At 41.3% G+C, this 27,448-nt stretch overlaps 1 protein-coding gene across 6 annotated transcripts in view; it reads right to left on the bottom strand.

The window, feature by feature from the left end:
- Positions 1-21,947: 21,947 nt before the first annotated feature.
- Positions 21,948-27,448, bottom strand: part of crebbpb (CREB binding protein b) — a 212,181-nt gene continuing 206,680 nt past the window's right edge. For 5 of the 6 annotated variants that reach the window (XM_060840649.1, XM_060840651.1, XM_060840650.1 and 2 more), the window contains exons 30-31: positions 26,641-26,922; positions 21,948-25,917 (exon numbers count right to left, since the gene is read on the bottom strand). In XM_060840649.1, coding sequence (XP_060696632.1) covers positions 23,722-25,917; positions 26,641-26,922 — 2,478 coding nt within the window. In that variant the 3' untranslated portion in view covers positions 21,948-23,721. Of the gene's footprint in view, positions 25,918-26,640; positions 26,923-27,235; positions 27,337-27,448 lie in introns of those variants that run through there. The other variant, XM_060840653.1, reaches the window with a different exon arrangement.

The following is a 27,448-nucleotide window of genomic DNA, read 5'->3' as shown; positions in this document are numbered from 1 at the left end:
AACAACAACTATTCACAACTCTAAGCCCCCCTTTCTCTGAACTGCTTATTACCTGCCTCCAACTCTATAACAATGTACTGTTCCAATAAAACACTTACTAAAAGTACATCACTTAATTTCAAAACCATACAGCGGCTATGATCTTCGATGTCTTTCTTCTTCCGACTGAAGATCTCACTGGATTGTCATCTTTCTTTTCATATGAAAAGGTACCTTTGATAGAAAATGTTTCAATGTCTTGGGTTTCTCAATGGCAGTTGCTCTGTCTGATTTTCAAAATGTCTGCCTTTCTTATATCCCCAATACTGGAGCGTCTCATTGGTTCGATGTTGGCAAAACGATAAATTCAAATGCGATTGGGTTTTACTATCCTGAGGCATAATTTAAATTGATTGGTTAAATTTGAATTATTGTTAAGCCAGCAACCAACTCAGGTATCTATTTCACAGCCAAATGTTACATATTTTCAATCCTCCAGTACACTTCAAGACTGCTCTCATAAGCTCTCAGTGCAGAACAGCATTCACTCTCTCTTAAAGGTACAGTACACACCTTCAACTTCATAACACAAACTGAAGTTTAAGTAAAAGTAGTGAAGGAAAAATTGAATAGACTAAATTATTCATATAAGATTTAAGATTTTGAAACAGACGATAGAAAAATAATCCAGTTAATCCCAAAACACTCCTTTCCTGGTCCTAAACAAACTCATTGACAGTACCTAAAAGCATCACTTGTACATTACTCACACCTCTTATTAATTAACCCTTTATGGACTGTTCCATTGCCTAGTCTTGCTACCTTTACACACATATACACACTCAAGTCCCTTTGTTAGTGAGTTTCAGGATATTACAGCAGTATATAATATAATGCTGCAATGCCAAACATAATGTTTGTGTTGTCATCAAAATTACGTATTTGAATGGCGGTTGACTCTCAATTGCCCCCTGAAATGGCCTAGCAAGCCATTCAGTTGTACCAAACAGTATGAAGTCTCAAAGAAATGAAATTGAACAAATTACCTGGCATTGACCAAGGCACTGGAAAATACGACAGCAGAAACAGCCCTGTTGACCCTGCAGAGTCCTCCTTACTAACATCTGGGGGCTAGTGCCAAAATTGGGAGAGCTGTCTCACATACTAGTCAAGCAAGAGCCTGACCTTGTCTGTAAGTTATGATTCTGTAAGTATGACTATGTCTCAGGCACAACCATCACCATCCCTGGGTATGTCTGTCCCACTGGCAGGACAGAACTGACAGAGGTGGTGGCACAGTGGTATACAGACAGGAGGGAGTTGCCCTGGGAATGCTCAACATTGATTCCGGACCCCATGAAGTCTTGTGGCTTCAGGTTGAACAAAAGCAAGGAAACCACCTGCTGATTACCACATACCATCCTCCCTTTAGCTGATGAACTGGTACTCCTTCACCATGAACAATACTTGGATGAAGCACTGGAGGATGGCAAGGGCACAGAATGCACTCTGGGTGAAGTTTTCAATGTCCAGCACCAATTGTAGCTTGGCAGCAGGACTACCGACTGAGCTGGTTGGGTCCTAAATGAGCTACACTCGCTCTGCAGCAGGTGATGAGGATACCAGCAGGAGGGAAAAACATACTTGATCTAATCCATACAAATCTATCAGCTGCAAATGCATCTATTCTCGACAGTATTGGTACAAGCAACCACAATACATTTCTTGTGGAGACAAAGTCCTACCTTCACATCAAGAATACCCTCTATCATGTTGTGTGGCACTATCACTGTCCTAAATGGGACAGACTTCAAGCAGACCTAGCAACTCAAGCCTGGGCATCCATGAGATACTGTGGGCCATCAACAGCATCAGAATTGTACTCTGGCACAATCTGTAATCTCATGGCCTGGTGTATCCCTCACTCAGTTATTACCATCAAGCTAGGGAATCATTCCTGGTTCAATGGAGAGTGCAGGAGGGCTTGCCAGGAGCAACATTAGGTATACCTAAAGATGAGTCGTTAATCTGGTGAAGCCACCAAATGGGACTACTTGCAGGGTGAAGCATAAGAAGCAAGTGATAGACAGAGCGAAGTGATCCCACAACCAAAGGAATCGATCTAAGCTCTGCAGTCCTGCAACATCCAGTCGTGAATGGTGGTGGACAATTAGACAGCTCATTGAAAGAGAAGACTCCACAAATATCCCCATCCTCACTGAAGGAAGAGCGCAGTATATCAGTGCAAAAGATAAGTCAAGAAGAAAGTGAGGACAGTAGATGTTGGAGTTCAGAGTCAAAAAGTGTGATGCTGAAAAAGCACAGCAGGTCAGGCAGCATCCATAAAAACAGGAGAATTGACATTTTGGGTGTAATCCCTTCATCAGGAATGTGATATTCCTGATGAAGGGCTTATGCCCGAAATGTCGATTCTCCTGCTTCTCAGATGCTGTCTGACCTGCTTGCTTTTTCAGTGCCACACTTTTCGACAAAAGATAAGTTTGAAGCTTTTGCAGCAATCTTCAGCCAGACATGCTGAGTAGATGATCCTTCTCTGCCTCCTCCAGTGGTCCCATGCACAACAGATATCAATCTTCGGCCAATTTGATTAACTCAACATGATATCAAGAAACGGTTGGAGACACTGAATACTGCAAAGGCTATGGGCCCTGACAACATTCTGGCAATACTAGAAGACTTGAGCTCCAGAACAGGCCACTCTCCTAACCAAACTGTTCCAGTACAATTACCACACTAGAGTCTACCCAGGAAAATTGCCAAGGTATGTCCTGTACATAAAAAGCAGGACGCATCTAATCTGACTGAGAATGTGCATAGGGTATAAGCAGGCAGGGAAAGAAATAAGTTCTGAGTTTTGTGAACCAAGAGGTTCAGCTGAGCATCACCCAGATCAGGTAAGAACTTACAATTAACAATGGGGTGCTGAAGGCAAGGGTAATGGGTTAACAAGGTGGAAAAGCAGTCATTATGTAGAGCCATTTAACAAGATGAAGTAGCATTCAGTATGTAACATCAGTTAACAAGGTGAAAAGTATTCATTATGTGAAGCCAGTGTGTAACAGCAGATGGCTTAATCTTTACTATTGATACTTGCTGATCCAATTAATATGTATGTTGCCTTATCTGGATGCTCCTCCCTGTGAAATGACTATATGGTTCATTGAGAATCTGCTGTTCCAGTGAAGATCGAGAACCCCTGTCTCTGTGCACATGGGTGATCATTCTCTCTCCCTCCAGGGCCCAGAATAAAGATGAAGGTGGTAAAACTATACTGCGTCTCTGAGCATTTTGCTTTGACTGGGTTGGGGGAGAACAGGACAACAGACCAAGCACTGTCCCATCAGTCTACTCTCGATCGGTAAAGTTATGGAAGGTGATATCAACAGTCCATCGAGCAGACCTGCTCAGTGACCCCCAGGTTGGGTTCTGCCAGAGCCACTCAGCTCCTGATCTCATTACAGCCTTGGTTCAAACATGGACAAAAGAGCTGAATTCCAGAGGTGAGGTGAAAGTGACATCAAGGTTACATTCGATCGAGTGTGGCAACAAGGAGCCTGAGCAAAACTGGAATCAATGGATATCAGGGGCAAACTCATTGGAAGATGGTTGTAATTGTTCGAAGTGAGTCATCTCAGCTGCAGGACATTTCTGCAGAAGTTCATCAGGATAGGATTCTTGGCCTAACCATCTATAGCTGCTTCATCAATGACCTTCCTTCAATCATAGGTCAGAAGTGGGGATGTTCGCTGATGATTGCGCCATGTTCAGCGCCATTCATGACTCCTCAGACACTGAAGCAATGCATGTTCAAATGCAACAAGATCTAGACAATATCCAGGCTGACAAGTGGCAAGGAACAATTGTGCCACACAAATGCCAGCCTATGATCATCGCCAATAAGAGACAATCTTACCACCATCCCTCAACATTCAATGGTGTTACCATCACTGAAACCCCACTAACAACATCCTAAGGGTTATCATTGACCAGAAACTCAACTGGACTCACCACAGAAGCACACTGGCTACAAGAGCATGTCAGTAGCAATGAACACTGCTGTGAGTAACTCACCTCCTGACACCCCAAAGCCTGTCCACCATCTACAGGCACAAGTCAGCAGTGTGATGGAATTATCTCCATTTGCCTGGATGAGTGCAGCCCCAACAACACTTAAGAAGCTTGACACCATCCAGAACAAAACAGCCCACTTGAGTGGCACAGCATCCACTCCCTCTACCACTGACGCTCAGTAGCAGCAATGTGTACTATCTACAAGATGCACTGCAGAAAATCACCAAAGATCCTCAGAAACCACCTTCCAAACCCACGACCACTTCCATCTGCACGGACAAGGACCATGGAAACACCATGACTTGTGGGTGGCACAGTGGTTAGCACTGCTGCCTCACAGCGCCAGAGAACCGGGTTCATTTCCCGCCTCAGGCGACTGACTGTGTGGAGTTTTCACGTTCTCCCCGTGTCTGCGTGGGTTTCCTCCGGGTGCTCCGGCTTCCTCCCACAGTCCAAAGATGTGCGAGTCAGGTGAATTGGCCATGCTAAATTGCCTGTAGTGTTAGATAAGGGGTAAATGTAGGGGTATGGGTGGGTTGTGCTTCAGTGGGTCGGTGTGGACTTGTTGGGCCGAAGGGCCTGGTTCCACATTGTAAGTAATCTAATCTAATCTAAAATTTGCATCTAAGTCACTCATCATGCTGACTTGGAAATATATCGTCACTCCTTTATGGTTGCTGGGTCAAAATCCTGGAATTCCCTCCCTAACAGCCAACCCACAGCAGGTGGACTGCAGCGGTTCAAGAAGACAGCCCACCACCACATTCTCAAATACTAGAGATGGGCAATAAGTGCTGGTCAGCCATCATCATCCCACAAATAGTTACAACATGCTTACAACCCTTCTGCTAGTTAAACCAAAAACCTACAAAAGCTCACCTTGCCTTGTAATCTAGTAAAGTATGAGTGATGGAGAGCTCCCAAATTCCACTATTTAAAGAAAAAAAACCCATCAATTTATTCTTTAACTCTCAAAGTGAATACCAAAGAACAAGTATTTGCAACTCTAAGCTCCTTTCTCGTAAATATACTGTTCTAATAAAAACACATTAAAATTACATCAACTTAATTTCAAAACCACACAGCAGCTTTCATCATTGGTGTCTGTTTCTTTTGGCTGAAGATCTTCCTGGATCATCATCTTTCTTTTACTGCGAATATTTTTCATACAAAACAAGTATCTTTGATAGAGAATGTTTTTGCATGACAGTCTTTCCTGATGGCAATTACTCTGTTGATTGCAGTTACTCTCTGTCTAACTTTTCCAAATGTCTGCTTCTTTATACCCCAAACATTGGATTGTCTCATTGGTTCAATGTTGGCAAAAAAATACATTTAAAATTGATTGGGTTTTAGTATCCAGGGGCATAGTTTCAACGGATTGCTATTTTGACAACAATTTGAATTTAACCAACCAACTCAGGTATCTCCTTCACAGCCAAATGTTAGATATTTTAAATTTTCCAGTACACTCAGAGAGCTCGCTTGTCATATGACAGGTGTTTGTATGCTCTCAGTGCAAAACAGCATTTACTCTCGCTTAAAGGTACAATACACACCTTCAACTTCATAACACCTCAAGAAAAAAATGAACCACTATAATAAAAAGATAGCTTTTTTTCTAATTTTTAATTCCATTACAATGAAATACATAGGACATTAATCTGAGTTCATATCAATTTCTGCACATATATATAAAAAACATTGATATCTGTTCAATCTTATCTATACTTTATTCTTTAAATCCATGTATTTGCTATCATATTTTTATGACCTGCAACATATACAGTTTGTCAATCAAAATCTGTAACCTAAGACTCCAATGAAATAGTCTCATATTCTTGTCTTTAAATTGTTCGAAGAATGGAAGAGGATTGTGGTCTGTGTACACAACCGTCTTTGATACATTATATGATGAAGGGCTTTTGCCCGAAACATCAAATTTTCTGTTCCTTGGATGCTGCCTGACCTGCTGCGCTTTAACCAGCAACACATTTTCAGCTCTGATCTCCAGCATCTGCAGACCTCACTTTTTACTCTACATTATATGATGAACAAACATTAAAATGCGGTAAGGCCAGTACCAAACTCAATATTTCCTTCTCAATTGTATAGTATTTTCTCCGCTGTGTGTTGAGTTTCTTTGAAAAGTAGCCAATTGGCCATTGAGTTCCAGCGTTACTTTCATGCAGCAGTACAGCTTCAACTCCTATATTGCTAGCATCGATTGCAACTTTGAAGGGTTTCAAAGAATTAGTGTAAATAAAACTGGTATGGTGGTTAATACTGCTTTTAAATTGTCAAATGCCTCCTGGCATTGTTCTGTTCACTGAAATATTGTGTTCTTCTTCAGTAAACCCATCAGTGGTGCCACTACGTTGCTGAAGTTTGGAACATTACTGGTAGAATCCACTTAGTCCCAAAAATTGAAGCACTTCTTTCTTCGAGGTTGGTTGTGGAAATTCCTCGATGACCTTCATCTTTCTGTTCCTTGGGGTCAACATGACATGACTGATGTCATGTCCCAAAAACACTACCTCTACCTTCGCGAATTCTGTTTTCCTTTATTACCAGCTTTGCTTCTCTTAATTGTTCAAAGAGCTCTTCCAACTGTACCACATGATCTTTCCATGACTGATTAAAGACCACTACATCATCCAGATAGACTGCACAGTTTGTTAACTCAGCCACAACTCTGTTCATGAATCTTTGGAATGTGGCTGGTGCATTCTTCAAACCAAACAGCATCACTTTGAATTGATATAGCCCATTTGGGGTTACAAATGCAGAAATTTCTTTCACTTACTCTGATAAAGGCATCTGCCAATAACCACAGTTAGTCCAACTTTCTCTATACAGTCCTCTAGTCTTGGGATTGGGTATGAGTCCAATTTTGTTACGGTGTTGACCTTCCAACAGTCCACATAAAATCATCGAGTCCTGTCAGGCTTGGAAACTAACATGATTGGCGAACTCCACTTGCTCTGACTTGGTTTGATGATATCTTCGTTGAGTATTACATCCACTTCCTTTGGATCAGTGTGGCTTTGAAAGGATTAAGCCTTCGGGGGTGTTTTTTAAAATTGGAACAGCATTACCTACTTCTACTTTATGCACAATAGCATTCGTCCTCCCCATCTTATTTCTGCATGTGTCCTCATACTGCTGTAACAAACCTTTCAGCTGCATTCTTTGCTCCTAAGACAGTGTTTGCTAACCCATCCTCAAGGACTTGCTCATTGTTCAAAATATTTTGAGGCACATCAAATTCCATGACATCAGGATTTGATTCCTTGTTCCGTGGGACACCTGTCTCTCCAGTTCCCTCTGTTATAATTAGGTTTCAACATATTCACATGCCATACCGCTACAGCTTTTTTGTATCCAGCATCTTTACCAGATAGTTTACCTGATTCAACTTTTCCTCAATTCAATAGGGACAACTAAACCTGGCTTTGAAGGGATCGCCTATTACTGGTAATAATACTAATACATCATCTCTAAGGGAAAATGTCCAAATTTCTGATATCTGCTGTGTCTCTTTCAGGTGTTGCTTCGTTAACTCACCTATCCAATTTAATCTCTCCTTTACCTCCGATACATAATCTAAGTGTAAGTTCTCTGACTTGGGTCCTGTCAATTTCATTTTAATTAACATCAAAGGCCCTCTTACTTCATGTCTGAATATTAACTCAAAGGGAGTAAACAGAATAGATTCATTTGGGGCATCTCTAATGGCAAACAATATGGATGGTTTACCTTTATCCCAATCATTCAGGTAATCCTGACAGCACACACTTAACATGGTCTTTAGGGTCTGATGAAGGGCTTAGGCCCGAAATGTCAATTCTCCTGCTCCTCAGATACTGCCTGACCTGCTGTGCTTTTGCAACACCACACTCTTGACTCTGATCTCTAGTATCTGAAGTCCTTACTTTCTCCTAGGGTCCGATGCCACATTTCCAAAGCTCCCTGGGATTCAGGATGGTACACACTTGACTTAAGGTACTATATGCCTAAGCTATCCATGACTTCCTTAAACAAATTAGATCCTTGGTCTGATTGAATCTCTCTGGGTAGTCCATACTGCATGAAGAAAACGACTAAGTCTCCTTCTACCCTTTTTGCCTTAATGCGACGTAATGGAATTGCCTCCAGAAATCTGGTAGAGACATCCATTATAGTTAGCAAATACTGTTTCCCACTTTTAGTTTTTGGGAAGGGACCTACACAATCAAGCATAACCCACGTGAAAGATTCTTCGAGTGTGGGAATTGGCAACAAAGGTGCTGGTTTTATTATTGCCTGTGGCTTACTTACCATTTGGCATGTATGGCATGTACAGCAAAAGTTAAACACATCCTTGTGCATTCCAGGCCAATAGAAATGTTTTTGTACCTTAGCCTGAGTGTCCCTTACACATAGGTGACCTCCTACTGGCAATTCATGAGCTACCTGTAACACTTCTTGTCTATATGCTGCTGGCAACACAATCTGTTGCACTCCTGTCCATTTCTCCTCTGCTCTAACTTGCTGTCCAGTTTTGTCTTAGGATTCTATCTTTCAGATAATAACTCTCAAGAATATATTCTGACTCCTTTTCTGAGTATGCATCAACATACATATCTTCAATTGTCTCATCTTTCTGTTAGAAGTCCATTAACCTGTCAGGACTAAACATTTCTGCCTGGCCCTCTGCCTATTCAAGTTTTTCCTGCACCATTACATCCAACGGCATCTGCTAACTGAACTTCAACTCCTTAATCTTTCTCTTTAGTTTTTGCTTCTTGCTGTGACTTATGATAATGGGATCTTGTTAGTACACAGTCTAGGAAAATTCCAGGGTATGTTTCTTTCAACTCCTCAGTTCCCTGGTCTTCCTTTGGCTTCTCCACAGCAAGGGGTGTCACTCCCACCTTGGATCCTGTTAAATCATTCCCAAGGACAAATTGCATTCCTGGAACTGGCACTCTGTAAATCACTCCCATAGTTACTTGATTTGGCACTCCAACCTAATCTTACATAGGGTACGCTAAATTTCTGTCCATCTGTCGCACAAAACCAACACTCTCTCGGGCAACAGCTCAAAAAGAGCGCAAATACATTCATCTCTTACTTTTAGAGATTGATTAGATCCTGTGTCTCTCAAAATTATAGCGTCTTTCCCTTCTCCCCTGTTCTTTCTGAGTAAACTTTACCCAGAGAGGCAAAGTCTTTATAGAGATTAGGTACTAACTCCATACCCAGACCCTGCCTGGGCTACACACTTTCCTGCAGCTCGACCTTTCTTAAGGTTTCCTTTACTACTTTCACTAATGCCACTGGCTTAGCATCTTTTACTACATCCTTTCCCACAGTGCCTTTCTTTAACAAGCAGCACTGTGACTTTATCTGTTCCATTTTACCATAGTGGAAACACCGGAGGCCTTTCACCTCCTTTCCACCCTCTTGGGCTTCTTTTTTAACCTGTGGTAAACAATTACCAGTATCTTCCACTCTTTGTTTTGTAGTGTTGGATCGCCCCTTCTCCTAATTTCTATCCCTCACAGGATGAAATTCTTGCGGGAAGCTAAATTTTGCTTTATACACCAATGTGTATTCAGTTGCCATCTCTACTGCTATTCTCACTTCTTGAATTTTCTATTTTTCATCCACATGAATTCTTTTCATCTCTGGAAGTGAGTTTTTAAACTCCTCCACCAGAATAGTCTCTCTTAGAGCCTCATAGGTCTTGTCTATTTTTAAGGCTCACACCCATATATCAGAATTACTTTGTTTAATTCTTTCGAACTCAACATAAGTCTGATATGGTTCCTTCTTTATGTTTCTGAACCATTGTCTATGCACTTTGGTTACCAATTCACAAGCACTCAAAATAGCCTTCCTAATCTCTTGCCCCCCTCATCTGACAGCGCTGCAAATACCTCACTAGCTCTTCCTTCCAGTTTAGTCTGAACTAGCATTACCTACAAGTCCTCTGACCACTCCATCTGCCTAGCCAATTTTTCAAATGAAGTAAAGGCTTTGACATCTTTCTCATCAAAATGTGGCAGTGTTTTAACATTTGTATATCTCACTATCTTCTCTCTTCATTGCTATCCTGTTATTTTGACTTTGTTGCAAATGTGTTGCTGGTCAAAACACAGCAGGCCAGGCAGCATCTCAGGAATAGAGAATTCGGCCAGGCAGCATCTCAGGAATAGAGATGCTCTATTCCTGAGATGCTGCCTGGCCGAATTCTCTATTCCTGAGATGCTGCCTGGCCAAATTCTCTATTCCTGAGATGCTGCCTGGCCTGCTGTGCTTTGACCAGCAACACATTTGCAGCTGTGATCTCCAGCATCTGCAGACCTCATTTTTTACTCGAAGATTTTGACTTTGTTGACTAATTCGCAACTTCTGAAGTTCAAATTCTCCCGCCCTTTCTTTCTTCTCTCTTTGCTCCCCTAAGAACTCTTTCTCTCTCTCCTTTTTTTCGCTCATGGCTCTTCTTTTCCTTCTAACTCCATTTTCCTCAATTTTAATTTAGATTCTTCTAACTTATTTGTTTCCCTGACACTAAATTTTCTTGACAATTTCAACTTTACTTGCTTTGATTAGACCCAATTTGAACCTCTTTGCTAATTCTAAAAGTAAGGCTTTTTTCTATCTTTCTAAACTTTTTTGTCAAATTTAGGAATCCTCTTCAATCTCCAGAACCTCTTCAGCCATTTTAAGAGCCATTACTCTCACTTTTAATTTAACTAATGACAAGTAAGTGATATTAAACAATTTGTCGCACGTATGTTTTATTTAAAGATCTAGGACACTAATCGGCAAGTGTTTAAATCTGCTGGGATCTTTCATACTCCTAATCTGTTCAAATCTGTCCCAAATCTCAGACTGGATCTGTCTATACTTGTCCAAATCACGGACCTGAGGCCCCAAACTGTTACGACCTGGCGGTGAACCCTTCGGCTAATTAAACCAAACACCTGTGCAATTCTGGTCTCCTTCCGATAGGAAGGATGTTGTGAAACTTGAAAGGTTTCAGAAAAGATTTACAAGGATATCGCCAAAGGTTGGAGGATTTGAGCTATTGGTAAGCCTGTTTTCCCTGGAGCGTCGGAGGGCTGAGGGGTGACCTTAGAGATTTATAAATTCACGAGGGGCATAGATAGAATAAATAGACAAGGTCTTTTCCCTGGGGTGGGGGAGTCCAGAACCAGAGACCATAAGTTTAGGGTGAGGGGGGAAAGATATTAAAGGGACCTAAAGGGCAACCTTTTCATATAGAGGGTGGTGCATGTATGGAATGAGCTGTTAGAGGAGGTAGTGGAAGCTGGTACACTTACAGCTTTTAAAATACACCTGGATGGGTATATGAATAGGAAAGGTTGAGAGGGATCTGGACCAAGTGGTCAGTTTCCGTGCTGTACATCTCTATGACTAGTGGATTTCAGAAGCCCACTAATCAATGAATTAAAACATCACATATCACTATGATCAAACTAACATCTATACGTCATTCTTGACAATATTGTTCCTCTAATCCTGGCCGTAAAATGTGGGCTTACACTTGCTGACTCGTGTGATGCTTACTTGTGTTGCTGGGCAACATCAAGATGAACCCTCCAGCTGAACTTATTCTAGCATTGCTTTACTGCCAAGCCGGTTCCAAACATTGTGCATGCAGTTTTGGTCTCTGCCCCAGGAAATATTAATGCCATGTAGGGTACGCAATGAAGTTTCATCAGACTTGTCCCTAGGATATGGCATTGTCCAATGGAGAGAGATTAAATAAACTCGGCCTGATTCTCTAGAGTTTCGAAGGATGAGAGATAATCAAATTAAAAGGATCGATAGGGTTGGTACAGATTGGGACACCAGGACCAGTGAGCATAATTTGAGAGAGATGCCCACATAGATCTGAGATGAGGAGAAATCCCTTTTCTGAGGGGGCTGTGATCCTTGGAATTCTCCACCAGAAGGCTGTGGAAGTGCAGTCTTTGAATAGGTTTAAAGAAGAAATTGATTATTTTATGATTAAAATTGGTGGGCATGGTTATGGGAAGGCGTGGATAAAAGGCATTGAGTATTCAAATCAGTCACGATTATACTAAATGATGAGGCAAATTCAAAAAGTTGAATGGTCAACTTCTGTACCTATGCAATTCCTTGAGGTCCACACTTCCTGGTGTGCAATTAGAGTAAACATATTTGGTCTTAACCATGGGAGTGGCAGATCTGACCAGGGGAACTGAGTTGGGAGGGATTCCTGAGTCTAGAAGCCAAGTTTATTCCATTAGTCACGATTTAGAGGTGGTGTTGGAGTGAGGTGTACAAAGTTAAAAAGAGTTGTGCACAACCACCTGATGAAGGAGCACTCCCAAAGCTAGTGCTTCCAAATAAACCTGTTGGACTGCAACCTGGTGTTGAGAGATTTTTAGCTTTATTCAATTATGCTAGATGTTGTTCTTTACAAGCTACACCCAAGATTGGACCAAGGTATTGTGGATCTATTTTCACTTCTCATTCCTGATAGGATAACAGCTGGCAGTGATTCTGTCGGTATTCTATACATTTGTTCTTTTTTAAATCTATTTTTCATTCACTCTCCAGTCAGTACTTGCATGAACTGTCTAGGATGCAGACAGGTGCTTTTACTGACAATGGGTGTCTCCCATGTTGTCAGGACAGTGAAATCACTACAACTGTTCTTCAAACTTCCATTGCTCTGAGGCTTATTTGGAACAAAGTAATGGAAGTAAATGGCTTGCTGCTTTCTATTGATAGAAACAGATGTAATGTTATAAGTTTTCACCTGTAACCATTGTTTCCACTTTCTTTTCCCCCGCCATATCCAAACACACACAGGTGTTGCTATTATTTCAATAGTTTCTGCCATTTCAGGGAAAACCCTGGTCTTTAAGGGTCCTACCTTAAGCTTCTATTCTTTTGCTTCTTATGCTCCTTTGCTGGTTGACTATTTTCTTCTGCTCCATTGTGTTGGACCTTGGGTCCTTTAATTGCTCACACACTCTCTAGGTCTCTGTGAGTCACAAAGCCTTTCCAGGCATTTGTTCAAATGATGTTAATCCAGTTGTCTGCTGCACGTTGCTCTCAGTTGCTTTATTGTTAAGACTATCCATCCACCCTCTCCCTGTCTGTTCCATTTTATCAACATTTAGTTAATTTGTTCCAACTTGCTTGAATTCTGGAAATGTAACAATATAGAACATCCTGCGTTACTAGTAGTAATTGGCATACTTTCTTCATGAAATGGTTTTCTTGATCCAAATGTATTTGGAGAGATATTCCTCATCATGACTTCTCTTAGAATTCTTGCTGTTGTCAGGGCTAAGCACTGGGAATGCCTCCATTTATTGCATCATTAGTTCATTGTTTACTAGACAGGTTTTCCTTCTACTATTAGTTAGGGTACTGTAAAATCGATCTGTAAATTCTTCCAAGGGTGCTTTGATCTAGACTGGTTGGCTAACTTGACTTCATTAACCTTTTCTGTAATATGTTTTTCTTTTAACAATACTTAGCTATAGCCCAGCATAGCTGAAAAATGTGTTGCTGGAAAAGCGCAGGTCAGGCAGCATCCAAGGAGCAGGAGAATTGACATTTTGGGCATAAGCCCCTCCTCAGGAATCATATAACCCAGCATATTCTAGGCTACCACCAATAATGGTCCATAAGCTGCTAAAAAGCATTCCTTCCTGTTGTGCAGAGCCCACAATATAGTTCCAACAAGTTCTACCTTCAATCATGGGGCGACCATTCTACTCTTTTCTCCAAACACCTCCTGTGTAGGCCCCTCTCCTTTCCCACTCATGTGCTTAGCAGCATGGTGTAAACATGACAATCTCTCCATCAACATCAGTAAAACAAAGGAGCTGGTCATTGATATCAGGAAGTGGTGTGGAGGTCATGCCTCTGTCTGCATCAATGGTGCTGAGATGTAGATGGTTGAGAGTTTCAAGTTCCTGACAGTGATGATCAGGATGATGAGGAAATTCAGCATGCTGTTATGAAGGTGTAGGTGTGTACTATACTTTTAAGAGAATTGAAAAACTAGCAAGAACTGACAAAGCACAGAGAGTCTTGAACAAAGTAAAAATGTAACACTTGGTTGAAACAAATAGCTGCAGATCAGTTGCCAGGAAACAAAAACAATTCAAATTTGGCCAGTTTCAATTATGCCCCAAGATACCGAAATCCACTCAAACTTAAATTTATATTTTGACATCAAAACCAATTAAATGATCTGATGTTTTGGGGTATCAAACCGGACATGTTGAACAGTTCGGAGGAGAACTGCCAAAGACCAACAAATGTAGACTGCTAGCTGAAGAGCTTTCTCAAAGGTACCTGCCTGTGGGGAGTTTGTGCAGCAGAACATCGAGGCTGACCTGGAGAGAATCTACAGAGGAAAATCTATAAAGAGAATTGGCAAAGCTGGCTGGTTTTGAAATGTGATTTTGTTAGTGTAAATCTTAATTGGGATTAAAAAAAATCTGACTAGTATTGTAGAGTAGGAGGTAAAAGATAGTTTTAAGAGAAAGGAGTTGTAAATAGTTGTTTGTTTTAATACTTTTTGTTGGACTTAAAGAATGAAGTTGTTAATTTTTACTTTAAGTAGTGACTTCTGGGATAGTTCTTTGCCTCTTGAAATTTAAGTTTACAGCACAGGGTGAATCTTTTCTATGTTGCTGGTTTAAATTAGTGGAGGAATTTATCCCATGTTGTAACAATGTCAACAAGAACTCTTTAAAATTTTTATAAATGCATCATAGAAAGCAATTTATCTGGATACATCACATCTTGGTATGCCAATTGCTCTTTCCAAGAGCACAAGAAACTCCAAAGAGCCGTGAACTCAGCCTAGTCAATCACACAAACCAGCGTGATTCCATCCATCGACACCATCTATACTTCCTGCTGCTTTGGGAAAGCAACCAACATAAGTAAAGACTCCCCCCCCCCACTCCAGTTATACTCTCTTCTACCCTCGTCCATCAGGCAGAAGATATAAAAATCTGAATACGTGTACAAATAGATTTAAGAATAGCTTCTTCCCAGCTGCTATCAGGCTTTTAAATGGGTCTTTCAAATATTTATTCTGATCTCTCTCTCTGCATCTTCTCTATAGCTGTAACACTATTTTGCACTCTGATGGGTAGCCTGGATGGGTACAATCTGTCTGTAAAACAAACTTTTCCCTCTATCTCAGTATATAACAATAAATCAATCTTCACAGAGTCTTTCCTCCTGTGACTTTTAACAGTGACCTCCTCTGATCCAATAGCACTTCAGACCGCAACAATGAAATCGTAATTAGGGTTTTCTGGCATTTTTTTTGCCTGATTTGCTCGCTGATTACTTTTTTGGATGGTGTTATTCTGTTAAGTTGGTCCTGTCTTATGACTGCTAGGCAAAAGTGAGGACTGCAGAGGCTGGAGATCAGAGTCTAGATTAGTGTGGTGCTGGAAAAGCACAGCAGGCCAGGCAGCATCCAAGGAGCAGGAAAATTGATGTTTCGGGCAAAAGCCCTTCATCAGGAAGAATGATTGCTGCCTTGCCTTGGAGACTCTGTCCTACAAGTGATTGTGCACTCTCTTCATATTTGATGCAACATCTTCCTGATGTTACATATCTCCTCCTGGCCTATGTCACCAAGTTATTGTGTACATTCCTGGAGCTGTACTGCCTGTATAAATATTAGCTCATTTCTATAACACCACTTTAATGTATGTGAATTCTACTAGTTTGGCTGCCTGAGCAGAGGATCCCCCTTCTTTGCTTCATTATTTTCCAATTCTGTTTTACAATGGATTAACCATCCTAGTGCTTCCCATCTATGTATCCTCCGGATTTCTACAAATGTCCACTTCCCTTTCCTCATCTTTAACCAATATCCTGGAATGATGGGCCTTTCCCTCACCACCTACGGAGGCTGATATAATCTAGTTATCTGTCCTGCCTACTATCTTGATTATCTCCAAGACCTGACCATATAATTACAGCCAATATACTTTCCCCAATCTGGAATCCGATGGGGGCCACAACCTGCTTTTACACCCTTATTCCGGGAATCCCTCAACTTACGGTTCTGCTTCCCCCAACACCTGCACTTAGTATCTCCTTGTCTCTTCTGTTTGCAATCCCTCATACAATACTCAGTCTTACTAGGGGTTAAATACTGGCCAGACATGATGGTCTTATTTGATACTGTAGAAATGTCCACTGCTGCTTTGGTGGTGCGTGGGGCACAATTTGCTTGTTAAATGTCATTTGCATTTGTCCATTGTAAGATGATGCCATAATCATAACTCAGATTCTCCCCATGGATTTTATTTTACAGGTTATGAACTCTTTTAATATTTTCAGATTTACCAGATCATTCCAGATGGGGAATGTGTGTTCAGGAGGATTAATTTTGTACCTATTCTTCTTTTGATATATTCAATGGAAATTTCTTCAGGATTTTGGATACCTGATGATTATTGCTCCCCAATTACCCTGTCTGTTATCCAATGTACCTGATACTGTATTCTTAAATCCATCAGATTTTTATTGGGACAGCAGTATTTGCTGCAGTTTCCCATGATCTGTCTTGGATATTAATCAGATATAATCCATTACTGCTTTTTACTTGAACGATGACATGCACATTTTTTATGGATCTCCTTCTTCTGATTGCATCCAAAACCTAGTATTGCCACAACTGAGCCACAGATTGCCTGAGGTCTTTCATATCACATGCTTTTTAACCAAGGTGAAAGTCTTCTATATGGTTTTGGTCAGTCAGGTTTTGTCAAGGGCTGTTAAGATTGGGGTGTTTGGGACATTCCTCCAGGCATAAGAGGGTCTGGGCAAAGGATGGATAAAGGAACATTGTGAGGGCCCTTGGCTTTGGTGCTTAATACATTTATTAGTATGAATTAAAGGCAACACTGGCATAATTATTCCCTTACTTTTTTCTGAATTTTGAACAGTTCTTTGTCTGTCTGGGATCCATGAAGGATCTTAGCTATTTTACCCAGAATCATAGCTACCAAATAAAATTGTGACAGCTTAAGACTGCCTATCGAAATTCTGTTGCATCATGACTGGAATCTCAAATTAGTTACAGTCTTTTTTGAGGGGGAAATGCACTTGTCCTATTTTATCTTATGATCATCCTTATTCCCAGTTGGAATTTAACTTCCCTTTTTTTTAAACCCAACTGTCATTCAGTAATCTGCTTGGTTTGCTCCTTGTTTACCCAAGCACCATACTGTCGATAGTTACTTCACCTGCAGACTCGCTCTTTGGTTCAAATGTTTGATTTGACCTACCAGTTCCCTTGTCCTGAATGCCAACTTTCTTATCCACTAGGTAGTGAACTTACTAAGTCGTTACCTGATATCAGTATGCAAACTGGTACCAGTGACTGAACTTAGATTCCTGCCAACTTTACCAACTGTTGGTGAAGAATGACTACCAGAATCTACGTGGCTCAAGCAAGCAAAGATTTCAATTGAAAATATGCAAGAGTGAAGCTGATCTTAATTACCCACAAACCTTCTCAAAGTGGGTTTCAGCACACATTTACAATTCTCAAACTCTGATGCTTATGTTATCACAGTCTTGGTTCACAATGGGGTACATCAGGACCACCAAAGCTTGGTTTGATCCTCTGGCTTTGTTTATTTTGATTTTGTAACTAAGTGACAAAAACAGTGTGCATGTCTATAATTGATACCTTATTCTGAGATACATCTCTTCATGGGTGTGTTGAAGAGAGAAAATTGTCAGGAAAACCTATTTGAGTTGCCATATATTTTTTGAACCTGTATCACGGTGGTAATGTGATACAACATAATGGAAGCTAATTTCAATCCGAAGTCAGGACTTAGTCTCTGCAAAGTTACTACCATTGACAAATGTAATAGCACCAAGTAGTTGATGAAAGTAAGATTTCTCTCTTATGTTGAGAGAACACCTAATTATAGGCTCAGGATTCAGTCAATTCGGATAGGAATGATGCTACAAAACTATTGTTGACGATGGACAGTGAATGTCTTTATCCACTTGCTACACAGCATTTCTCCCAAGTCATGATCATTCCAAAGGAGTACTGATTCCATCAACTGAAAGATGGCAGAAGCTTGTAATCAGCAGGCTCCTTGCCCGTATCTGAAATGGACACAATTTTGAATATTTCCTGTGAAACATTTTGCAATGCTTTATTACAGACACTTTCTGTATGCAAATTGTTAACAGATCTATCTTTTCAGTCAAGAAGTAGTGTTGCTTTCCGACTAAAAGAGATTCTAACAAATTAAAGGAATGGGACTTTTTTTTTTGAAGATGACATGGAGGTTTCCACTTGATAGACCCATACACTCCACCTATATAAACTGTAGAATCTCGACGTTCCTTTCCAATAAATAGTCTTAGAATGTACTATCCTTAACACAAGGATCAGACAGTACTATGTTCTTCAACTCAAGTGCGTGAAATTTTGGATTGATTTTTAAAGTCCTGATTGCACACAAATATCCATGAGTCTTCACATACTTCCATGAAGCTGGGACTAGAATTTGATAATTTTTAAAGATAGAGGGCTTAAAAATACAACATAATAGAGACACTGGTTAATAATCACACATCTCCCACCAGGCCACAGATATCCATATCTGAACATACAAGAACACATTGAATTATACATAGAAAGAACATGGAAACATAAAAGCAGTAGCAGGCTAGTCCGCTCTGGAGGCCTGCTCCACCATTCTAGATCATTCTGATATTATACCTAGATATCGTTAAACGGACATCTTAAGAATTCTGTATCTCAGTGACATACGTACTAGATTATATTTGATCCTTGATAATGGTGACATCATAAAACTCATTCCCATCTGTTTTGATTAGAAGGCATTAGGTGTCAGCTATGCGTGTGGCACTGAATTGCCACATGTAGGACACAAGTGCAAAGGGATCATTTTGCTTTGGAAAAGGGTAGAGAGTATCAACGTTAGGATTCACGAGACTTTGCAATTGTGCAAGGCAAGGCAGAATGGATGAGAAGGTTTTATTTTAATTAACCTATTGCAGAGGTGGGTTATAGGAATATGTAGATAAACATCTAATGATGTAACTTCAGTCGTCATGTGTTTGTGTTTTATTAAGAAGTTGGACATTGTACAGATCAGAACATATTGGTCTGTAGCCTTACGATCAAGTTCAGTGTAACGATGAACATAGTTTGACAGTTAGAGAGAAATCAGGCCTGAGCTTGTACTAAGTCCCAAAGAACCCACAACACACCACATTTAAATACCTATTATTGTTGCATGTTAGTGGTTGTGGAGTGAGGTGTGGATTGTAGAATCCCTACTGTGTGGATGGGAGTCTTTTGGCCCATTGGGTCTGCACCAGCCCTATGGGGGATTCCTGCGCGGTTCCAATCACCTCCCTGCCATCCCCCCTCCTCCACCACCCAGTCCCCATGCCCTGCATTTATCATGGCTAGTCTACCTAGTTTGCACATCCCCAGACACTATGGGGCAATTTGGTATGGCTGGTCTACCTGGCCTGCATGTCTTTGTACTGTGCGTGCGCACGCGCACGTATGTGTTTTGGGGAGGGGGGGTGCTGGGGTACTTGCAGGATGCCCACGCAGGTTCTGTGCAGGCAGTGTGGGGTTCAGCCAAGATCCTAGTGCTGTGGGGCAGTAATGCTGCCTATTGAGCCATTTCACTGCCCAGTTAATCCCCAGCTTTCTTGTCCTTTCCCAAAGTTGTTTGCTATCTCTTATAAAATCCCTTTTCTTTGGTTTGGCATCCATTTTTCTTCTGATTGCCCTTTGTGCAATGCTGCATTTATCTGAACAACACATTCTACAAATGCGTAGTCAGCCTCCTGTGGCTCAGTCCTTGTCTCACTCCAGAATTTGATAACCATGGAAGATGGGCTGATAAGGTGGCCAAAAAAAACTGAGTTCTAACCAGGAAATGCTATCAACACATGTTGGTGGCAGCCATTAAGGAGAGAGAGAGAATCCTGGTTAGCTGTGACAGGAATACATAGAAGCCTTTACCATCATTATCTAGACCTGATATTTATCTACATAAGACTTCAATTTCTTGCAGCTTCTGCTATTAAAACTTTAAGAGTCTGCATGCCAGTCACTTCAATTGGCTTGCAGAAAGTGAAACATTATAAGTGAATGACTTTTTTAAAGCTTTTTTCGTAAACCCATCCGATTTGTCGCTCTAACATCACTAACTATAGCTCTGGATCAAAGAATAAAGTCACCATAGTCCCATTGGGTGGTTCTCTCATTAGAGAGGGACGATTTTGGGCAAGTTTCACAGGCTACCACTTCACCACAGCACAGGAAGAAGGAAGCACACATGAAATCATCGCTTTACAGGTAGTAGGAGGGGCTGGATAGGTTGGGACTTGTTTCACTGGAGTGTAGGAGGTCGAGGAGTGACCTTACAGAAGTTTATAAAATCATGAAGGGCATTGAGAAGGTGAACAGCAAACAGCAAAGGTCTTTTCCCTAGGGTTGGGGAGTTCAAAACGGGAGGGCATAATTTTAAGATGAGAGGAGAAAGATTTAAAAGGGACCCGAGGGGCAACTTTTTCCACAGAGGGTGGCTCGTATGTAGAATGAACAACCAAAAGAAGTGGTAGACAGTACAGTTACAACATTTAAAAGACATTTGGCAAGTACATGAAAGGAAAGGTTTAGCAGGATATGGGCCAAATGCAGGCAAATGGGACTAGTTTAGCTTGGGAAACTTGGTTTGCATGGACAAGTTGAACCAAATGGTCTGCTTCCATGCTCTTTAACTCTGACTCTAGGTTAAATAAAGGTTGCAAAACCCCTCCCTCTTCCAGTTAGCTTTGTCACAGTAGCCTCAGGAAGAGTAGCAGTCGTGGGAAGTCCCTTTGGTTCCAAGGACATAGATGTGTTCCAAATATATCTCAACAACATACTTTCAGTGTCAGGGCTTTTTCCATTGCAGTTCTGTCTAACTGCCATGTCCCACATCAGCTTCCTTGTTCCCTTTCTCATCAGCAATGCCAAGTTATGCTTTATGTTGAATTCTATATCTTGGCATTGCTACTGTGCTACAAATGTCTACACTGGGTACTCCACTGTTTGTGAAGGTCAGCAAAGATGCTATCTAAAGGGACTAATCAGGAGGTCATTTTATTTGAGATTCTGCTGTGACAAGTGGTTATCCAATCATTCTGGACTTGTTCCAGGTCCCAGGGTGACAAATGGAAGGCTATTACACAAGGAAAAACTACTTGCTTTAGAAGTCACAGATATCCTTTGAAACCAGTATAAGGTACATATTCCTTAAGCTCAACAGCCCCTCTTCATTGTTGGCTCAACGGAAGACAAAAGCTGCTACCTTTGGTTGTCAAGTCTGGAACCTTTCTCATCGGTCTCCTCACATTCACGTAAATTCAGATTCAACACATTATCTATGAAATGCTTGAAAATCACTATGTCTACAGCATCGGCATATGCTTTGGATGAAACAGAACACCAGGTCAGTTCCTGGGGATTCCCGGAGTCTTGATTTTAAATATATTTCCTGTACAGCTCCAAATTAAACAGACATGTGCACTCCTTTCATGTCAATTTTAAAATAAATATTTGCAGCAAACAGATAAACAAATAAAATAAATTAAAAGCAAAGTTAAATACTGGCAACTTGTTTCACTGGGGAATGAAGAATAACGCACATTAAACAGACTCCAATAGTTGCAAACCACTTTTCAAAAACCAAATCTGATACAGAAGTTGAGTGGGTCAACAGAAAGAAGAGGAATAAACAAATACACGATTGCTGTAGCATTTTATACATGTTACAATAATGCAGCTTTTATTTTGATAGATCTTAACTGTAGTTTAAGTAGATCAGATGAATGGATCATCCAACTTTTGTAAAGAAAAAACGTGCAAGGATCCCACAGAAGGCAAATAAAAACTGTCTACCTTCCTATGCGTACACAGTAATATTGATACATAAAATGAAACACAAAGAGGAATACATAAAGCAAAAATAACAAAAGAAAGCCCCAAACACTCCGACCATCTGCTATTTGATATACCCAGTGATAGGGCATGAAGTTTAAACTTTTCACAGTTGAGTATCTCATCGATTTTGTATAGTTCACAAACATATACAGCAATGCCTGCATGCAGGCAGCTCAGATTAACTTTCAGAGAGTCCATGAAAATTTCAACAAATCCATCAATGGCAGCAAATGATTAGCAGTAACCATCCTTCTATATCCTCAGCTGAAGTAACACCATTGGTGAGAGTAGATTGAGGACGCATAGGAATTAAGTTTCTGAAACTTTACACCAATTAAAAACTGCAGCAACACAATTTAATTTCTTGTTTTCTTAAAAAAGATAATAGTTTTAAAAATAAAAACACGACGACTTACTGAAAACTGCACAAAGGGAGAGCACAGCAGCAGGGACCATCTCTTCCAAATCACCGTTTATGACTCTGGTCATCAATCCCCCCCTTTCTCCTGGGGATTCTGACTGACAACAGGGAGGGAGGCATTTGTGTATTGGGGAAGAGTAAAGGAAAAGGATTAGTGAATGGATAATCAGCAGAGGTCAATGGTTTAAAGCAAGTCTCAAAGTCCAGTTTTCAGTAGTTTCTATTCTCAAAAACCTTTTTAAGGAATAAGCTTTTTAGCTTTGGAAAACTGAATTGAAGCTTAACAGGACTCACTAAGACCTTTAACATGGGGATGTTTGATGGTGGTCAGGAGGCAGTGGGGGAGAATTTAAACACATATTCCCTTTTACTTTTCAACACACCTCTTTAAATACTGAAGAAGTACAAACCTGTTTTCTGTTGCACACAGTTTATTTAACAATATGGTATATAAGTAAGAAATGAGTTTTAACCAGTTTATACAGTGATTGAGAGTTTTGTTTCCTTATTTATAGTAATTATATAACTTGCATGATTTACACTATAATTGCTTTCTTCTCATTTCAAGTTTCACAGAGAATAAAGGAGGAAAGGAAAGGATATGTCTTCTATTAAAATCAGCACAATCTATCAGTGATCATCCTAGTTTCACTAAAACCAGTTTATCATGAAACAAAGCAACAATTTCTACATCTGCAAGACAAAGTTTGGCTTTTGCCAGTACGTGTGCAATGGTCTATTCCTATCTATACAAATTTAATACTTGAAACGTCCGCACAGACTTCACTATAGAAAAACCTTCCCAGAACACGTCAGAAAATTATTGGTATACATTATATGTTGCATTTTTCAGGAAATTTTCTTTCCTGGTTTTAAACACAAAAATGCTGAAAGTCTGAAAAATACAAAATAAAAATATGAATAATATAACGAACTTGCTTTTTCTCCATTTAAAAAAATTAGGCAATGAGTCATCAGCAACAAAAGCAAACAGGAAACAAAAAAAGGGAAAAAAAAACACGACCAGAATGTGCAACCAGTCTGAACAAAAAATATATTCTTTGTGTTTTAACAGCAATTCATCCCTCAATGACTGAGGAAGTTGCAGTTCCTTCTAGGGATTGATCGTCCCCAGACAGCTGAAATTTTCAGTACAAAAAGTCTCAGGAAAAATTGCTCCCAAATGCTACAAGTTTTCTTCCACAAACTTTTCTAGTGTGTCACATGTAATAGTGGAGCTCGATAGGCTGGAGCTATCAGTACCCAGTCCTAAGTCACCAGTGGCGCTATGAATAGCACTAATACCAGGATTAGTCAGTTGTGGAAGCATTGCATTCTGTTCTGGGGTGCTAAAGTGTCCCTGATCCATGGGGTTAGCCTGGGGCGCAGCTAGTCCTGGGTGTGGGGAGCCAGTCTGTGGAGAGACATGGTGGGGAGAAGGTTGTGGCTGTATCCTTGGTGATGGGCTGGAATGTGGAGGCTGGGACTGAGGCCGTGGTGAGGGTACCGGCTGTGGAGACCGCACTTGGTTGCTGAGGGAAGTAGCAATCTGTTGGCTCTGAAGATGAGATGACTGCGGTTGTCCTGAGAGCATGTGTTGTTGGGGGCTCATGGAGTTGGGCTGGCCCGGCGAGCCCATTTGCTGCTTCATCTGTTGCTGTTGCAGAATCCGCTGCTGTAGCGTCTGTTGGATAGTGGGAGTCCCATCGGCTCCCATCCCTGGTTGATTCAGCTGGTTTAGCTGTCCCATTTGGGTGATTTGTCCCAGAGGCCCACCTTGCATGGGCATGTGTTGCTGCATTCGCTGCTGTGGCATCGTTTGTGGGTAAGCTGGTCCTTGTGGTTGCTGGAACTGTGTGTGACCCGCTATTCCTCCAGCCATGCCAGTTCCCTGCTGCTGCTGCTGCTGTATGAGCTGGCACCTGATGAACAGCTCCCTGTACTGTGGGCTAATAGTTGCCAAGTTAGGGTTGTGTCCAGGGTTCATCATGTTCATTGTTTGACTCTGGGTATTCATGTTGCCCAAGTTTTGCTGCTGCGGGGATAAAGTAGACCGCTGAGCAGCTGCCTGCAAAGGATTCAGATTCTGCAGTTGATTCTGCATACCTGCTTGAGTATGCATGCCTGCTTGTTGCATTCTGGGCTGAGGTTGAGGTTGCATTCCAGGTTGTGACTGCATGCCAGGTTGGTTAGCCTGGTACTTAGCTGTTCGTTGCTTTATGAATGCTGCCATAAGTTGTGGGTTGGATTTCAAAATATTAAGCACCTGTTGTTGTTGCTGTGGAGAACTAGGTGATTTCAATGTTCGTAAGAGGTCCTGGAGAGCATTTGGGGAGATGCTGCTACGTGGAGATTGCTGGGCTCCTGGCATTCTCTGCCCTGATGCCTGTGCTGAAGTCATTTGCATGCCACTTCTGGGCACGCCAGTCTGCACAGGCTGTGACTGCGATAGCGTCGTTCCTTGTGGCCACTGTCCAGGTTGCATGCCAGGAATTACCTGACCCATTGGAGGCCGAGTGACTTTCATACCAACAGCTGGCATCTGATTGACAGGCCCAATCTGTTGCCCAATCATGTTTTGCCGTGCTATTCCTAAACCATTGTTCATGTTTGCCATTTGGTAAAGCTGCTGCTGCTGTTGGGCCTCCAACTCAATCTGCCTAGCCACTTCCAATGCTGCAGCTGGTGGAGGTTGAGCAGGAAGGGCTTGGGGAAGTGGTGATACCTGGCTTGTGGGCTTTCCTTGTGAAACAGTGGTTGGGGTTTGCGTCCTTGGTGGATTGGGGAAGCCACTTGGCAAGGTGTTGGATGGTGGGGTCAGAGGTGGAGGTTGAGGCTGTGGTGTCTGAGGGGTGCCGGGTTGCTGTTGTCCAGTGGGTGTTACAGGCGCGGTTGAGGTAGGAGAAGGCAAACTTTGCTGAGGCACATTTCCGCGCTGCATGGTGGCCATCCTTCTTCGGAGCATCTGCGCTTGCTGCAGTCGGTGTTGCAGCTGCTGCTGACGCAGCTTGTGTTTGATGTTGAGACAGAATGGCACAGGACATTTGTTCTCTTGGCAGTGTTTTGCATGATAACAGCAGAGGGCAATTAACTGCTTACAGACAGGGCAGCCTCCATTAGTCTTGCGTTTGCAGCCCTTGGTATGCTGGACAACTCGTTTCATTTTCTGGCAGGATGGTAATGAGCAATTGGCATTGCGGCACTGGCAAGCATGAACCAAAGACTGGATGCAACGCTGGATGCTGAGGCGGCGAGATTCTTGTGGACTCTTGGAAAGTGGATCTGGTTGGTTACTGCTCTCATCATCTAGTCCTAAGCCCCATTTAACCATTTTGTGCTCATGGCCTTTAATGTTGTGGCAGTTGACACATAGATCATAGTCCTGGAGAAGAGGAGAATAATGAAAAGTGAGAACTACTACATTTTGACAAACATCTGAAAATTTATCAGTAGCTGACAAATAATGCATATCGAGACTTTATTTTTTGTACATAATGTAAATATATCCATTATCCTCATATTTCAACACATTTATCCTTTTGATGTTTAGAATATAAATATTGAAAACAATTACTAACATACATTAGAAAGGAACTGAATGAAAGATCTGTGCTCTTTAAAGCTGCAGTAGGGAGAACATTTCTGGCACTTGTCATACCTTTCTTACCAAAAGGTGCCTAGTATTACTGGACTATAAGGTCAAGACACCTTTTAGTGCCTTTATCCAATAGGTATTCTCCACATCTGTGCTCGTGGCTGTAAGCATCGGTAGGCTAAATGAACTTATTGGGCATTACTGGTAAGCTCCCTCTCATCGCTACCCATTTACTGATACAAGTTTACATGAGATGATGATTTTGCACCCTCATTTCTCAGTGATTCTGCAGGCAACAGGCAGCGATTCTTGCTCGGTTAACTAAATCAACCCAGTGACTTGTGACCTGAACGTTGCAGCTGTACTTCACCAAACAAAGCTGGCTAACACATACTTCAAATTATTATCCCTTTAAAAAAGACTCTCGAACAACAAATTAAACATATACAAGGATCACTTAATTTAAAATACTTTAACAACAGAGGAATGGCAGGAGTTAGCAAATCTCACCTCACAGACTGTACAGTGCCATCGTGTTTCTACGTGATGCTTGCATTCGTTGCACGTGTAGACAAATCGGTCCTGGCCTTGATTGTGCAACTCCACCAGCATACACATGGTGGACCACTTCGCACGGCGCAATGATGAAAACTCCAAATGCTTGTCCCTGGCCAGTGTCAGGAATGCGTCACGGCCATCCATCAAATCACAGCTCAGCAAGGCGTCAGGATCCACAACGGAAGGCAATGTGTTCACCACTGGTCCAGCATGGAAGTGGATCACAAAAAATACCTGTAACAAATAGTGCTATTAGAATGGAACAAGGAAGACTGGGAGAAATGATGCATTTCTTGCTCAGTAGCGTTAATCTTAAGAATAAATTTAGCTAAACCAAAAATAGCTAAGTTTGTTCACAACTATTTCACAGAAATGGACCCATGCCACACCCTAATATCCCACCTCAGACACTCCAATATATAATCACATTCCATTTACAATTATAATATGAGGATAAAGGGAATTTCTGTAACTGTCTTCTTGGATCTGATCACAAACTTCTACAGACAAAACATCTTATACCTTGATGATTACTACAGGTCTTGATTCACAGGGACTAAGTGGGGTCGTGGGTTTTAGATGGTTGTCTTATTATGGGTATCTGTCTGGAGCTGGCAGGGATGATGAGTTCATACAGTATACTTCATCCTAAATAACAGAGAAAGAGGCACCACTGAAATCCTCACAGCAAAACACCAACTAAACCAGTCAAAAGGGGGATAACATAACTGAAATGGTCAAAGGTAGGCACAAACAGTTC

The sequence above is a fragment of the Hemiscyllium ocellatum genome, chromosome 20 (assembly GCF_020745735.1).
Source record: "Hemiscyllium ocellatum isolate sHemOce1 chromosome 20, sHemOce1.pat.X.cur, whole genome shotgun sequence".
Lineage (NCBI taxonomy): Eukaryota > Metazoa > Chordata > Chondrichthyes > Orectolobiformes > Hemiscylliidae > Hemiscyllium > Hemiscyllium ocellatum.
The sequence above is the reverse complement of the archived record's forward strand: the minus strand, read 5'-3'. Positions and strand labels throughout refer to the sequence as shown.